Raw genomic sequence first — 18,048 nt, forward strand, 5'->3', positions numbered from 1 at the left:
TGGGATTTTATGGAGGGGGGGGGGGGGGTCTAAAATAAAAAAAAAGGACTCTTATGACCCCCCCCCCCCTCTTTTTTTTTTTAATAAAAATGAGACACGATTAGGTTTGCGCTCATTCTTGATTTTTTTTTCTTTTCCTTAAAAATTTGTAGTCTGTCACTTGTTGCTAGGCAGAATTTCTACAGCACACTATATGTCTAAATGCAGCTGTCACTTGTTACTAGGCAGAGTTCGTGGCGAAATTTTTGCTCCATGCATCGATGTAGTTTTTTATGTAACTTTTTTCGGGGGGGGGGATTATGAAATAAAAAATAATCACAAACTGAAAAATAAAGCAAAAAAAAGATACAAATAATTACTTAAAATGGCAGAAAATAATTGTGATGAAAATAATGGCTATTTAAGTTGTCCTTATGAGGACAAGTGGCATAGAATTGAGGGGGTCGGAGGGGGCGCACCTCCATTCTTGTCACTATCAAGATAAATTAAAAAATGTTGACTGATAAAAATAATAACAATAATTAAATGAAATGGCGGAAAATAATTGTGATGAAAATAATGGCTATTAATAATTAATTAATAATTAATAAAATATTAATAATTCATTCCAGCATTTGCGCATCATCTTACAACTTTTTACACCCTCTGATTGTCCTCAATAGACATTATCCCATCATGCCGACTCACTTCACACCAACTCCATCTCGTTCTTCCCCCACCTGCACAGAAGACTCCCGTCCGTTCGTGAGACTTTGGGAGCGTGCGCATTCTCAGCGGGCCTCGTCTTTGTTGTTTTATGCAAAGCGTGCGGAGCGCGATAGGACGCGCGGCGACGTATGCAAATGAGCATCCCGGGGCAGACGCCGCGCACAGGTGAGCCTTCCTTCACTCTTGAAAATGCCAAACTAAGTCCTACAAAGTCGCTCCAGCGCTGACGGATTCGCCATTCTTGCATCACTAAAACAGACACTTCAGGTAGGTTCGACACCCCCCCTCCCTTGTAACCCCCCACCCCCCCCCCAAAAAAAAAAACATTTTTGCTGGTAGTCTCCTTTGATGAATATTATAAGCAGCACATTATGCGATGGCGGTGGCGGTGAAGGCTCATTAGAATAACGCGGTGGTGATTTTGCTGAGCTTTGGTGCCTCCGATATGTTGTAGGAAAATCAGCTAAAGTGTGTTTTGATCATCGCAGGTTGAGGAAGATGAGCGCAGATACTCTGGAGCAGTCGGACGCTCAGGCGGAGCAGACAAGTGAGGCCATGTTTTACTTTATAATCCCAGAAAAAAAACTGTTTTGTTGATTTATCTGCGTAAATTTGTGAGATTGTGTCACTTTTTTTGAATGAGATAATGTAAAAAAAAAAACTAAAAATAACGATGGATAGACGCCATTTTAAATGTCAATATTTTTCTCTCATATAATAACGTGTATATATGGACATATATTCCCCCCCCAAAAAACTATTTTATTGTTGTTACTTTGTAATTTCACGAGACTGTCACTTTTTTTTAAATGAAATAACGTAAAAAAAACTAAAAAATAATAACATGATGAATAGACACAATTTTAAATGCCAATATTTTTCTCAAGTATAATAGCGGGTATATGTGTACATATATTCCCCCCAAAAAACTGTTTTGTTGATTTATCTGCGTGAATTTTAATGAGATAACGTAAAAACAAAAAAAAAAAAAAAAAACTAAAAATAACATGATGAATAGACGCCATTTTAAATGTCAATCCTTTTCTCTAATATATATATATATATATATATATATATATATATATATATATATATATATATATATATATATATATATATATATATATATATATATGTTATGTGTGTAAATTTGCAAGACTGTCACTTTTTAAAAAATGAGATAACGTTAAAAAAAAAAATAATAATAACATGATAACTAGACGTCATTTTAAATGTCGATATTTTTCTGAAATATAATAGTGTGTAGATATGTACATATATTCCCCCCCCCAAAAAAACTGTTTCATTGATTTATCTGCATACATTTGCGAGATTGTGTCACTTTTTTAATGAGGTAACGTAAAAATAACAATTAAAAAAAAGCATAAAAATAACATGATGAATAGACGCCATTTTAAATGTCATTATTTTTCTCAAATATAATAGCGGGTATGTATGTATATATATTCCCCCCCAAAAACTGTTTTGTTGTTGTATCTGCGTAAATTCGCAAGACTGTAATTTTTTTTAAATGAGATAACGTAAAAATAAAAACAAGAAAAAAAATTACATGATGAATAGACGCCATTTTAAATGGCAATATTTTTGCCAAGTATAATAGCGTGTATTTATATCCGCACTATCATATACATATACACGCTGTATATATACACAATATATATTTATCTGTAAAGTATATATTGACACGCACTAAAATCACGGCGTACGCTAATTGATCGCCGCTAATGCTTAAATCTGCCATTTACTTTTATTATGTTTTTTTTAAAAAAAATATTATTATTATCATTATATTTCTAATTATTTTTATTATCAACAAAACTGGTGACAGTCCCATGAGCATTTGCAGCAGGCTGACCGGTTTCTTATTCATTCCCGGATGCAAAATATGCACCTTGAAACACATTAAAATGGAATCCTTTTGGCGTCGTTAGTATTAAAGCGCACGTTTCCGGAATTCCTTGACGAATGTAAATATACAATATACCTTAAAAATATGGATATTTATTATTTGGAAATGTTTTTCATTCATTGAAGTTGGGCCTTATAGTCCGGTGCGCCTTATATATGGAAAAAGTTTGAAAATTTACCATTCATTGGGGGTGCGGCTTATACTCCGGTGTGCTTTATACACTAGAAAATACGCTAATGTTTTCTGTTCTTTTTACATTTCATTCAAATTAAATTGTCATTTTTTTTATCATTGTAGTCATATTTCTTAAGTACCGTATTTTCCCGAAAATACGGTACTTTTGAAAATAAACCATTCATTAGGGGTGCGCCTTATACACTGAAAAATCCGGTAATTTTTTTCAGTTTTTTTTTTCCGGAAAATACATTACTTAATAAATATGAACACAATGATAAAAAAAATCATAGTTTAATTTTAATTAAATGTATTGAAAATACATCATTCATTGGTGGTGCGCCTTATACACTGGAAAATACAGTAATTTTTTCTTTTTTTTCCCCGGAAAATACAGTACTTAATAAATATGAACATAATGATAAAAAAAGATAGTTTAATTTTAATAATGTATTGAAAATACACCATTCAATGGGGGTGCGCCTTATACTCTGGTGCGCCTTATACTCCCAAAAATACGATACATTTTTCTGTTCTTCTCCAGAAAATACAGTACTTAAGAAATATGAACATAATGATGAAAAATGAAAGTGTAATTTTAATAAAATGTATTGAAAATACACCATTCATTGGAGGTGCGCCTTATACACCGGAAAATACAGTAACATTTTCTGTTTTTTTTTCCAGAAAATACAGTACTTAAGAAATATGAACATAATGATAAAAAATGAAAGTGTAATTTTAATAAAATGTATTTAAAATACACCATTCATTGGGGGTGCGCCTTATACTCTGGTGCGCCTTATAGACCCGAAGATATGGTAATCTTTGCGCATTAAAATCCAACCATGTAGTTAAAAAATTGCAATTTATTAAAAAGATCATAGGCAGGCTTATGGAAAAAAATGTCACCCACATTTTTAAAAAGGCATAAAAATAGGGAGAAAAAAAACACACTCCAGGGTTAACATCACCCCCCCCCCCCAAAAAAAAAAAAAAAAAAGAGCGTCCATTTTGTGCCTCACAAACAAGAACGTTCCCCCCCATTTGGACCCGCGTCGAGCTGTTTGTACGTGCGTGCGTGTACAGTGGCAGTTGGTCGCCATAGCAGGATGGCCCTCAGGCTTATTTGCTGAGAAATGTCGTCTTCTGCCTCGCGGCAGAAGACGGCAACAAAATACAAAACAACAAAATGGGAACTGTCAACACAAAATGCAGAACTTCCTTTCAAACAATGGCGCAGATGACCACAATCACGATAAATGACTTCAAAACACTTTAAAAGTCTCACAAAAAGGTTCACCGTTGAACCATTTCAGCATTGCGTCTAGCCTAGCGTACAATTGCTAAGAACGCGGGGTCCTTAATCTCATTAAAAGTGTCCGACAATCTGGCTGAAAATCACAGCAGGTTAGAGTTAGCAAGAAGCGTCTTTTCTAGCGGCAAACGTATGATCGGTAAAAAATAAGAATAATAAATACATAAATAAATAAATGAAAAAGAATAAATCAATCAATGAAAATAAATATGTAAATAAATAAATAAAAATAGGTACATAAATAAATGAATGACAATAAGTACAGAAAGAAATGAATGAAAATAAAATTACAAATCAATAAAAATAAATACGTAAATAAATCCATAAAAATATGTAAATAAATGAATGAAAATAAAAAATAAATAAATGAATGAAAATAAAAAAAATCAATCAATGGAAATAAATCTAAATAAATACATAAAAATAAGTAAATCAATAAATGAAAATAAAACAAATCAATCAATCAATGAAAATAAATAAATAAAAATAAGTAAATTAATACTGTAAATGAATGAAAATACAAAATAAATAAATGAAAATAAAAAAATCATTCAATCAATGAAAATAAATACATTAATAAAAACAAGTAAATACATAAATGAATGAAAAGAAAAAATACATCAATCAATGAAAATAAATACATAAATAAATGAGTAAAAATAACGAAATAAAGAAATGAATGAAAATAAAAAATACATAAATGAATGAATGAAATTAAAATAAATCCATGAAAATAAATCCGTAAATAAATACATAGAAATAAGTAAATCAATGAAAATAAATAAATAAAAATAAGTAAATTAATACTGTAAATGAATGAAAATAAAAAAATAAATAAATGAAAATAAAAAAATCAATCAATCAATGAAAATAAATACATTAATAAAAATAAGTAAATAAAAAATGAATAAATGAATGAAAATCAATCAATCAATGAAAATAAATACATTAATAAAAATAAGTAAATAAGTAAATGAATGAAAATAAAAAATGAATAAATGAATGAAAATCAATCAATCAATGAAAATAAATAAATCAATAAGTAAATACATTGATGAATGAAAAAAAAATCTATGAAAATAAATATGTAAATAAATAAATAAAAATAAACAAATACATAACTGAATGATTTTTTTTTAATGAATGAAAATAAATAAATAAAAATAACTAAATACACAAATGAATGATTTTTTTTTTTTAATGAATGAACATAAATTAATTAATTAATAAAAAATAAGTAACCGCCAAATGGTTTTTAGAGTAAGGACAAAATATAGTCCCGGTACTACAACTTTCATCTAGGGATGAGTAGGGGGGGGGGGGGGGTGTTATGGAAGAAGGTCACTCCGTAGGTATGAAGGAGCCCTCCTCTCCTAAAGCTGTTTGGAAGAACAAATATGTATTCTCCTTCTCCCCCGCCCCATAATGACAGAATGGCAAAAAAAGGTGCCAGCCCTCGCCTGGAGTGAAGGTTGGCTGCATCGGATTGATGTTTTTACCACCCTAGTCTCCCCCCCCCCCCCCCTCTCCTCTTTTTTTTTCTTTTTTACTTTTTACCCCCCAGGTTCACAAGAGTTTCTCATCTTTGATCGGAATGTTTGCAAGCTTCTTCCCCTTCCCCCCCCCTTTTTTTTTTTGGTAAATATTTTAATTTTAATTGCAGGCCTTCTAGCAAAGGCGTGTGATCATTCCCGAGATATACATGAATAAATACTTATTTAGAGATGCGGCCACACCCCGTCAAAGAACTGGAACGTAAAAATCTTTCAAATAAGCGCCGTGGTGGTGGATGTGGACCCTTTGCACAAAAAAAAAAAAATAAAAAAATGGAATAACATCTTTTTTTGTTTTTGCAAAATATAATCTAAGCCACAGGTGTCAAAGTCAAGGCCCGCGGGCCAAATCCGGCCCACCACATCATTTTTTTCGGCCCGCGAAAGCAAATAAAACTTGTTAAATGCCATGATGATCGCTAAAATCTGAGCCAAAATTTCATATTTTTGGATGTCAACCACAATAAAAGTCATTATTCTTGACTTCAGATTTGAAAACGAGTTATTCATTAATTTGCTGTGTGCTCTATATGTAATATTTGAAGGGATGTAAACATTCTAATGGATTCCCCAAATTCATAACGGCCCTCGAGAGGAAACCATAACTACAATGTGGCCCGCGGCAAAAAAATGACTTTGACACCCCTGATCTAAGCCTTTCAGTCCAGATCACTTATGATGACCGCGAATATTTCACGTTGAAAAATATTTTCAAAATAAAGCATCACAAAAAATAGATGGATGGATGGATAGATAGATAGATAGATAGATAGATAGATAGATAGATAGATAGATAGATAGATAGATGCATCAATACATAAATATTCAATACATCAATGCATAGATGCATCATGATGTATATCAATACATGCGTTAATACATGCCTTAATAAATATAAATAAATAAATACATAAATAAATAAATAAATACATAAATAATTACAAAAATAAATAAATAAATAAATAAATAAAATACATTTTAAAAAAAAATCATCCGCCATGGCATCCCTGGAAATAACATATCGCATCCATTCATATTTATTTAAACCAGCGTTACCCAGTCAACCATTTCAATATTCATTTTTAATGTCATTTATTATACTCATTTAAATGTGGTTCTTCTCCACAAGCCAAACATGAAAATATGTTGCACCATGACAACCAAAGAAAGTTATTATTATTATTTTATTGTCTGGTTTTCCTTCCCAATCAAATCTTTCATCAGAAATGCTTTGAAAGTGTAATAAGGGGGGGGGGGGGCGTGACGTCACGAACAAGGGGGCGGGACCTTCTGAAACTCGCCATTTCCGGCGTCATTTTGAAGTAGTTTTGGGACACTTTAATTCATTTTTATTGTTTTTTTTGCATTTGACTAAAAATATCAGGCTGCCTGTTTTGGGTATTTTTAGATGCTATAAAACATTTTTCTGATGTTAGTTAGGAAACAAAAAAAAAAAGATGTCGGTTGTCCTTTAAATATCCATGAGTAAAAATTGCTCTTATTTTGTTCAAAAAATAACATTTAAACATGCAAGTGAAAGACTTCCCCGAAAACAATGGTGCGTTTTTTTATATATTTTTTTATATATATATATACCACCCCCCCTCCTCCATTGGAAGCCACACCCCCCCCAGAATCTCATTTGCATGTCATGGTCATTTTCATACTGGAACTTTGCCATCTGGCCTGCTTGTCCTCAGGCAGGGGTGGGGTGGGTTGATGCTGGGGGGCATTGGACTTGGCAGGGGCCGAGTGGTCCGCTGTTGGGCTTGGAAGTGGATTTATTTGCATGATGGGATGTGAGTGTGTCTCGTCTCTTAGTCTCACCCACCTCCCCCTCCCTCTCGCAGATCTCACACATACACGCATATATAGAGAGCCCCATTTGACATTCAAATGGGGCCACACCCACCCAACTCGCCGCTTTGTCCGTCGGCATCTTCACACACTGAACTATGGCCTGTTCAAAAAAACAGTCTATTATATATATATATATATATATATATATATATATATATATATATATATATATATATATATATATATTATATTATATATACAGTGAGACCTCAACTTACAAACTTAATTGGTTCCCAGACAGAGTGTGTAAGGCGAAAAGTGTGTATCTCAAAAAAAAAAATCCCATAGGAAACCATTAAAATGGGAATAATCCGTTCCCGGGTTTCCATAAAATATACTTTTCAACTAAATAAGCCTTAAAACTACAAACAACATACCTTATTCTACGTATAATACATGTGCTATTGTATTGTAATGAAAGAAATACACTGCATTGTATCATAAAGTCACTTTATTTACATTTGTGATGGTCATTTATGGCTTGATGGAATGGCGTTGGAGGTCGAAGGTCAAAGGGAATTGCTGTTTGGAAAGAGAGGAAAGAGAGGAAAGTTTTATTTACCTTTTTGATGGTCGTTGATGGCTTATGGAAGGAGAGTCACCTTCCATAAGGACTGTTGCTAACTTAACCTCTGGTGCTGTTCGGTCGTGTGCTTCCGCCGAAGATCACTCCGCCAGCCGTGGTGGGTGTGTATTATGAAAATAGTGCTTATTATAAGGTTTAATTTTCATAAATTTGACGTTTGTAAGACAAATAGTTTGTAAGTTGAGGTCTTTGTAAGTTGAGGTCTCACTGTATATATATATTAAAAATGACAAATCGAAACGAATGATTAGCTCTCCAAATAGCAAAGCCACACTGTCATGTTTCAACACTTTGTCCCTCCTAATCTGAGTTTTCTATAAAACAAAATACAGGTAACATCCGACTTACGACCGAGTTCCGTTCTGACCAAACGGTCGTAAGTCAAAATGGTCGTAAATCGAAATCCCTTCAAAATGTTTTGAATAGAGACTCGGAGGCTAAATGACTCGCAAACTCCCCCTTTTAAAATGTTAAAAAATAGGGTCTGGAGGTCATGGTCGTAAGTATGGGTGGTCGTAAGTCGAGCCGGTCGTAAGTCGGATGTTACCTGTAAATGGAACACTTCGTATGTACTTACGTACTGTATTATATGTACCTCAACACCACTCTACATTCCGAATACAAGAAAAAAAAAGTCCATCCACGAGCTAACATAAATTAGCATAATGTAGCGGCATTTATAAACTGATGAATAGTGTCTATTTAAACACTCAAATGTTCCAGCTGGTGAAAGAAAGTTTTCTTTCTTCATCAGAGAAAAGACTGAAGAAAAGCTAATACACATTTGAATTGAAGTAACAGTAATTAGAAGCCTTTGTAATTGATTAACTTTGTATATTTAAACTCCAAAACGTTCAAAAAAGACAGCAAACGTTCTTCTAGCTTGAAGCTAAGAATCATACAAACCGCCGTACACACACTAACACAAGCTAGCAGTGATGTTGCAGTCACAATAAACCTAAAATGTAGAACCTAACCCGCAAAAGTCAGCTAGCATAAAGCTAAAAATAATTCAAACCACCATAAACACGCTAATACACGCTAGCATTGATATTACAGTCACTATAAACCCAGAGTCATTGTTGTTTTAAACTCTAAATGTTTAACCAAAACAAGCAAAAGTTCACTAGCTTGAAGCTAAAAATAATACAAACCGCCATACACACGCCAACACAAGCTAGCAGTAATGTGGCAGTCACGATAAACCTTTAGTCATTGTTTTTATTCTAAAATGTTGAACCAAACCAGAAAATGTCCGCTAACTTGAAGCTAAAGATAATAGAAACCGCCATATACACGCTAACACAAGCTAGCATTGATATTACAATCACGATAAACCTATAGTATGTTTTATTTTTAATTCTAAAATGTTGACCCAAACCAGAAAATATCCGCTAGCTTCAAGCTAAAAACAATACAAAATGCCATACATACGCTAACACAAGCTAGCAGTGATGTTGCAGTCACGATAAACCTATAGCCATTGTTTTTTAAACTCTAAAATGTTGAACCCCAACCAGCAAAAGTCCGCTAATTGCAAGCTAAAAACAATACAAAATGCCATACACATGCTAACACAAGCTAGCAGAGCAAAATTCCGCTCCTTCTCATGCTACCATGAAAAATTAGCATCAATGAGAAACTTAGCATCAATACAAACAACTGAAATATGACGTTTTGATCACGTTTACTCTCTTTTTGTCCTTTCAGAGCAAAAAGGAATCGGATTCCATCGACAGGTAAGTCACTGACATATTTATTTATTTTATTAATTCGCCAGCGTTCACTGTACCCGGAAGTAACTCAAATCGATAGAAAGCTAGCGAGTTTGCCAACAGAAACCTAGCTAGATAGCCATCCCGCTCGATAGCTAATAGAGAGCCAGCTAGATAGCTAATAATACTGGCTAGCTAGGTAGCTAGCCAGCCTGATAGCTAATAGATAGCAAATAGCTAGCAAATGATAATAATAATAATAATAATAATAATAATAATAATAATAATACATTTCATTTTTAAGCACCTTTCAAAACTCTTAATCTAATGGTGGTACAGGGTGTTAGCTGAGAACGCTAGCTAGGCAGCTAGTAGATAGCCAACAAATAGTTTGCTAGATAGATAGTCACCTATATAACTATATAGCTAGCCTGCTAGCTAGCTATATAGTTAGTTAGCTAATACATTGTCACTATTAAATACACAGATAGAAAGCTAGCTAGCTAGCTAGTGGATAGCTAATAGATAGCCAACAGATAGCTAGCTAGATAGATAGGTACTTACTATATAACTAAAAGATAGCTAACTAGCTGCTCACCCGCACAAAAAACAAAATATCCCGTGACTGTAAAGTGTCCTTGAGAGTTTTTAAAGGCGCTTAGAAATTAAATGTATTTTTATTATTAAATTTTTAAAATTAGTTTTTTTAGTTATTATTAAAAAGTTAAAATTGTAGTTTTTTTACAACATTTTTAAAATTACCATTTTATAAAAATATTTATAAATTTAGAAAATTGTCATTTTAGAATTTTACAGCTAACACACAGTAACACCATTAGAATAAGAGTTTTGAAGGTGCGTATAAATGAAATGTATTATTATTATTATTATTTTTAATGAGCTAGCTAGATAACTAATACGCTGAAATGAATGAAACTAAATGTGATGAATATCATTATGAATATATATTAAAGAAAAAAAACTGTTTCATTCCACGACAGTAGACGTTTGCGGTCAAACTAAACATAAAACAAAGAGAAATACACATGTTGTCAACTACACAAAACTTACACAAAAGTAGCCTGTTAGCTTAATGCTAATAGCCAGTGAAAAATGCCATAGACGTGCTAGCCGTGTGTCGCCATTGCGGTTCTTATAAAAGTTGACAGATATTTGAAAACAAAACGGGGAAGCAACACATATAGACAGACGACATTATTGACCATTTTAGTCAAATGGGACTTTTAGAGTCAAATCGAATTGCAGGAGGGATGACATGTCAATAATGTCACTCTCGTCCGTCTTTCTCTCGGCACTCCTGAATCACCTCAAATAGTTTCAAGCTATTTGGCGACATCTCCAAACATTTTTTTTTTTTTTTTTTTTGGCAGCGGTGACTTTTTTGTTTCCACAAGTTTGTTTATTTTTTTTTTGTGCTCCAGGAAGTGCCACTGCTTTCAGGGGACGGGGGGGAGTGCTGTGGGTGGCGGGGTTTTTAGTGTGCGTTTTGTGTGTGTGTGTGTGTATGTGTGTGTCTATTTGCATAGTGGCTCGCCCAAGGGGAGGGAGTCTGTCACTCGTTGTATCGTTGTTTAGCGACCAAACTGGTCCTGGAGTAAGCGAATACACCCGCAAAGACGGCGAACTGCATGCACTCGTATCCTCGGCAGTACGCGGTGTTTTTTTTTGTTTTTTGGGGGGGGGACGAGATATGCAGGGATGCAATTGACAAATGCGAAAAAAGTCTTTAAAAAAAGGCAAGGGGAGCACACACACATATAATAATAATCCATTTCATTTTCAGTAGAACATTGTTTTATGGGCACCTGGGAACGGATTATTCTCATTTTAATGGTTTCCTATGGGAAATTAATGTTTGGAAGACTCACTTTTCGCCTGACACTAACTTTCTGGGAACCAATTTATATATACATATATATATATATATATATCTCCGCGGATATGGATATGTCGTCACCGTGCTGTGTGTGTCGTTTTGCAGATCAAAACCGAGGACATCAACGACGCGTCCCACCTGAGTTCCTCGCTGAAGACATGTCACATGACGCAGAGTCCCAACATGCACGCTTCTCACATGACTGGGGTAAAAAAAAATGACATAAAAATCAAAAAAATGAGACAAAAAATACAAATATATGTATGTATTAAACTCAACCGTTGCCATGGTGACCAGGACCTGACATCCCTGCACGGTATGCAGCAGTTGGTCCTGATGCCACCGTCTCACCTGTCGTCTCCGCCTCCCTTTCTGCTATCCCAGAATCCCCCCAGCCATCAAGGTGAGGTTTTTTTCCGGTGTATAAACCGCACCGGAGTATAAGGCGCACCCCCATTGAATGGTGTATTTTCATCAGTACCGTATTTTCCGGATTTTGGTTCTTTGTGTCCACCACAGCTCTTCTGCAGCAGAACCTGATGTCCCTTCCGATGCAAAACCAGAACGGTCTCTTGCAACATCAGCCTGGCTTGGCTTTGACCCCACAGGTAAATGCCATTTGCACTTTATTCATGACACACCTCCATGCGCACACACGATTAATAATAATAAAATAATAATAATAATAATAATAATAATAATAATAATAATAATAATAATAATAATACATTTTGTTCTTAAACACCTTTCAAAACTCTCATGGTCACTTTATAGTCACAGAATAAGTTTTTCTGTGGGTGAGCAGCGGGAGCCAGCGTTCACTCAACCTGGAAGTAACTCAAATAGATAGAAAGCTAGCTAGCTAATAGCTAGCTAATAATAATTATAATAATAATAATACATTGTATTTATAAGTGCCTTTCAAAACTCCCAAGAACATAGTTAATAGATAGCTTGCTAGATAGCTAGCCAGCTCAGCTATATCGCTAATAGATAGCAAATAATAATAATAATAATAATAATAATAATAATAATAATAATAATAATAATAATACATTGTATTTATAAGCGCCTTTCAAAGCTCTCAAGAACATAGCTAATAGATAGCTAGCTATTAAGCTAGCCAGTTAGATAGCTATATCGCTAATAGAGAGCTAATAATAATAATGATAATAATAATAATACATTGTATTAATAAGCTCCTTTCAAAACTCTCAAGAACATAGCTAATAGATAGCTTGCTATATAGCTAGCCAGCTCAGCTATTTCACTAATAGATACCTAATAATAATAATAATAATAATAATAATAATAATAATAATAATAATAATAATAATAATAATAATACTTTGTATTTATAAGCGCCTTTCAAAGCCCTCAAGAACATAGCTAATAGATAGCTAGCTATTAAGCTAGCCAGTTAGATAGCTATATCGCTAATAGAGAGCTAATAATAATAATGATAATGATAATAATAATACATTGTATTAATAAGCTCCTTTCAAAACTCTCAAGAACATAGCTAATAGATAGCTAGCTAGATAGCTAGCCAGTCACATAGCTATATCGCTAATAGATAGCATTGTATTTATAATAATAATAATAGATATAGCTATAATAATAATAATAATAGCTAATAATAATGATAATAATAATAATACATTGTTTATAAGCTCCTTTCAAAACTCTCAAGAACATAGCTAATAGATAGCTAGCTCACATAGCTAAGCTAGGCAGTTACATTGATAAGCTATATGAACATAGCTAATAGATAGCTAGCTACCTAGCCAGTAACATAGCAATATCGCTAATACATAGCTAATAATAATGATAATAATAATACATTGTATTAATAAGCTCCTTTCAAAACTCTCAAGAACATAGCTAATAGATAGCTAGCTAGATAGCTAGCCAGTCACATAGCTATATCGCTAATAGATAGCTAATAATAATAACATTAGCCCAGTTTAAAATGTGCGCCGATTGTGGTTTGCCACGCAGGTGATGAGCCGCTCGGGCCTGGTGGGCCCTTCGATGGACACCCAACTGGACATGTCCCACCTGCAGATGTCCAAACACATGTCGGTCCCTCCCCAAGAAGAACCCAGCGACTTGGAGGAGCTGGAGCAGTTCGCCAAGGCCTTCAAGCAAAGACGCATCAAACTGGGCTTCACGCAGGTACGATATAACCCTGGCTTGGATTCCCAAAACATTGGCCGGCGTGTCTAACGACGACGCCGCCGCCGTCGCGCGACGCCTTCCAGGGCGACGTGGGCCTGGCTATGGGCAAACTTTACGGCAACGACTTCAGCCAGACCACCATCTCGCGCTTCGAGGCGCTTAACTTGAGCTTCAAGAACATGTGCAAGCTTAAACCTCTGCTGGAAAAGTGGCTTAGTGACGCAGGTAGGGCGCACCCTCGGGATCCTGGTCATGCAAACTTTACCAACGGCGGATTTTTTGACGTTTTCAGAAAACTCCCCGTTGGACTGCATGAACAGCGCCGCCTCCTTGCCGCCGCTGATGGAAGGCTACGGACGCAAGCGCAAAAAGAGGACTAGCATCGAGACTAACATCAAGCTAACGCTGGAGAAACGCTTCCTTGACGTGAGTCGTCAGCCCAAAATGGCGGCGTCTGATTCGGAATTCACCCAATGTTGCGATTTTTACAGAATCCCAAACCCAACTCGGAAGAGATCACGCTGATCTCGGAGCAGCTGGCCATGGAGAAGGAGGTGGTTCGGGTATGGTTCTGCAACCGGCGCCAAAAGGAGAAGAGGATCTATTGCCCCGTTACCAGTTTGCCCGTCAAGACGCAGAGTTACAACTCTAGGATGGTCAGAACCTGTCGCCTTTCTTTGCCGTTGTTTTGCGTGAAAGCAATTTTTTGCCATGTATCCTTTTTAAACGTGAAATTAATGAGTCGAAAGAAAGCAAAAATAAGAGCAACACGGATTCAACTATCACTATTATTTTGAAATCTGATGACATTCTTCATAATAATACCCAAAAAAATGGATAATAATACACTATTTAGTATTTTTTTATATGAAACGATTAATAATACCCTTACATTTATTTTTTATGGAATAAAAATAAGAGCAACACTTATTGGACTATCACTATTATTTTGAAATCTGATGACATTCTTCATAACAATAAAAAAAATGGACCATAATACGCTTTTCAGTATTTTTATGAAACACTAATAATAATAATAATATACTTACGATTAATTTTTGATGGAAATAAAATAAGAGGAACACTTATTCGATTATCACTATTATTCTGAAATCTGATGACATTATTCATAATACAAAAAAAATGGACCATAATACGCTTTTCAGTATTTTTATGAAACACTAATAATAATAATAATATTAATATACTTACGATTAATTTTTGATGGAAATAAAATAAGAGGAACACTTATTCGATTATCACTATTATTTTGAAATCTGATGACATTCTTCATAATAATAAAAAAAATGGACCATAATACGCTTTTCAGTATTTTTATGAAACACTAATAATAATAATATTATTATTATTATTATTATAATAATAATAATAATAATATACTTACGATTAATTTTTGATGGAAATAAAATAAGAGGAACACTTATTCGATTATCACTATTATTTTGAAATCTGATGACATTATTCATAATACAAAAAATGAATGAATTATGAAAAATTAAATTATTAGGGTATAATTGAAATGATTGAAAAAATGAAATGATTTATTATACCCTTACAATTACATTTTTATAAAAAAAAAATAAGAACACTTATTCACCTATCGCTATTATTTTGAAATCTGATGACATTGTTCATAATAATTAGAAGGATGACAATAATTCTTTTTACAGTATTTTTCATATGAAATGATTAATTATACCCTAATAATTTAATTTTTAATGTAAAAAAAATAAAAGCAACACTTGTTAGACGTTCACTATTATTTATGAATCTGATGTATTATTCATAATAATAATAATAAAAAAATGGACAATAATACACTTTTCAGTATTTTTTGATGTGAAACGACTAATTATACCCTCATACCAATTATTTTTTAATGGTAAAAAAAATAACATTTTTTGTGTGGACGCGACCACAGGCCCCCCCCAAAAAAATCCAATATAATTATTAATTTATCAAAAGAAAAACACATTTTTTGTGTTAGACTCACATTTTTACTGTCAGTGAATAAGTTAGTATTTTTTTTTTCTGACACTCAATAAATTGGTCAATTGACGTTTTGTCTCCCCCCCATTTAGTCTGCCGCCGTGTCGCGATCGTACAGCCCGCTGGCTTCGGGTGGAGGTGAGTCGGCACTCGCGTACTTCCAATGTGTCTTACCCATATTTTTCTTCACAATTTTTATTTTTATTGTTATTTTTTTTTTCTCCACAGTTTCTTCCAATTCGTCCCCGAACTGCCTCAGCCGGGAACTTTCTCCGGACAGCCTGTCCATGTCGTCAGCTTCGTTAACATCTCACGTCAACCCGGCGTCTTACAGCACTCCGGGGTAAGCCAAACGGCAGACATTTTAGCTCCCCACATAGCCATTGCGTTTTCAACAAAATGGCCGCCAAATGCCATGAAATACAATACGGTGATACCTCGGCTAGCTAATGGATAGCAAATAAAATAGTGAATAGATAGCCAGAACAGCTAGCCAGCTATATATATATATATATATATATATATATATATATATATATATATATATATATATATATATATATATATATATATATATAGAGAGATATATATATATATATATAGATAGATATTAGAAAGCTATCCATTCCATCAAGCCATCAACGACCATCAAAAAGGTAAAATATAATGCGTAGGTACTATAATAAATAAAATACAATGCAATAAATAAAATACAATTATAAACAGAAACGAAAGAGAGAGCTACACAGAAAATGCAATTTTAAATCGGTGGGTTTTTATTAAATAAAATGACTTTATTATACAGTACAGTTTATTTATTTAAATACAATACCATAGCACATTTATTATACAGAAAATGAGGTATATTTTGTGTAGTTTTAAGACTTATTTGCTAGAAAATTATGTTTTATGGCGACCTGGGAACGGATTATTCTCATTTTAATGGTCTCCTATGGGAAATTAATGTTTGGAATACACACTTTTCTCCTTACACACACTTTCTGGGAACCAATTAAGTTCATAAGCCAAGGTATCACTGTGCATCCTAATTTATATAAGGGGGCGGGGTTTATCACCCTCAATGCTTTTAAGCGCTTTGTCGCCATCTAGTGGCATTTCAAGGCTATTTCTGGTCACAGAAAAGAGACCAATCGTCATGATAATCCATTTTGCATTAATCTCATCACCCAAATTAGCACTTTTTTTTGGTCACAATGAAGTCATGAATGCTAATTAATTGGATTACTCAAAGTTAAACAATGTGTATGTATGTCCAGGTCGTGGTACCGATGGAATTCCAGCGGCTATCCCCACTGATGCACCGCAGCCGCTCTTTTTGGACTTTTAGAAGGATGTACAAAACAAAAAAAAAAAAAGTTTTAACTTTAAAAGGCGTGGGAAACATCAGGAGATGACGATGAAGTCCAAGAACAGTTTTCACAGTCCAGCTCATCAGCGAGAGTGTGAGAGACTGTTAAACTCATTCACTGCCAGACGATGCGCAAAAAGGTGTCCACTCCAGTGCCAGGGTTTTTGTCATTTTTAAATTTGAATTCCGGGACCCACAGAATATTGAGTTTTAAACATAAAAAAAACTCACAGTCTATCTTCTTTTATCATAAAAAAAAAAAGAGTTAATTACTAAATTATATGCAGCTGGAGTAATATGAGCTTGAAATGCGGGCAGCTGTCCAAAATACAATGCAATACAACATTTAGCCCGCTTTAAAAACAGCTCATGCTGGAACAAAGCGCTAACGGCTAACTTTCTACCTATTTGAGTTATTCAACTATCTAGCTAACTATCTATTAGTTATCTAGCTAGCTATCTATAAGGATCTATAAACTAGCTAGCTAACGTTATACCTATTTGAGTTATTCAACTATCTAGCTATCTATGAGTTATCTATTAGCTATCTAGCTAGCTATTTATAAGTTATCTATTAGCTATAGTAGCTAACCTTTCTACCTATTTGAGGTATTCAACTATCTCGCTAACAATGAGTTATCTATTAGCTATCTAGCTAGCTAGCTAGTTATTAGTTATCTATTATATAGATAGCTAACTTTCTCCCTATTTGAGGTATTCAACTCTCTACCTAACTATGAGTTATCT

At 34.0% G+C, this 18,048-nt stretch overlaps 1 protein-coding gene across 2 annotated transcripts; it reads left to right on the forward strand.

Annotated features, from left to right (window-relative positions):
* The first annotated feature begins 738 nt into the window (after nucleotides 1–738).
* Nucleotides 739–17,817, forward strand: pou2f3 (POU class 2 homeobox 3). 2 transcript variants are annotated; one of them, XM_089017531.1, is made up of 13 exons: nucleotides 739–873; nucleotides 1,197–1,255; nucleotides 9,840–9,868; nucleotides 11,847–11,948; nucleotides 12,039–12,144; nucleotides 12,261–12,349; nucleotides 13,743–13,919; nucleotides 14,006–14,147; nucleotides 14,215–14,348; nucleotides 14,414–14,578; nucleotides 16,025–16,070; nucleotides 16,161–16,275; nucleotides 17,210–17,817. In XM_089017531.1, the coding sequence occupies exons 1-13, from the start codon at nucleotides 797–799 to the stop codon at nucleotides 17,247–17,249; spliced, it is 1,281 nt and encodes a 426-aa protein (XP_088873657.1). In that variant the 5' UTR covers nucleotides 739–796; the 3' UTR covers nucleotides 17,250–17,817. The 2 variants fall into 2 exon arrangements, with proteins under 2 accessions (XP_088873657.1, XP_088873658.1); XM_089017532.1 differs by having other exon boundaries at nucleotides 865–975.
* The last annotated feature ends 231 nt before the right edge of the window (nucleotides 17,818–18,048 follow it).

The sequence above is a fragment of the Hippocampus bargibanti genome, linkage group LG16 (assembly GCF_051943395.1).
Source record: "Hippocampus bargibanti isolate YZ-2025 linkage group LG16, ASM5194339v1, whole genome shotgun sequence".
NCBI lineage: Eukaryota > Metazoa > Chordata > Actinopteri > Syngnathiformes > Syngnathidae > Hippocampus > Hippocampus bargibanti.

Coding starts and splice junctions, on each gene's coding strand:
- pou2f3 (XM_089017531.1), top strand. CDS start 797: ATGCAAAGCGTGCGGAGCGCGATAGGACGCGCGGCGACGTATGCAAAT. Junction 9,869..11,846: donor GAATCGGATTCCATCGACAG/GTAAGTCACTGA, acceptor GTCGTTTTGCAG/ATCAAAACCGAGGACATCAA. Junction 14,349..14,413: donor TGGAGAAACGCTTCCTTGAC/GTGAGTCGTCAG, acceptor CGATTTTTACAG/AATCCCAAACCCAACTCGGA.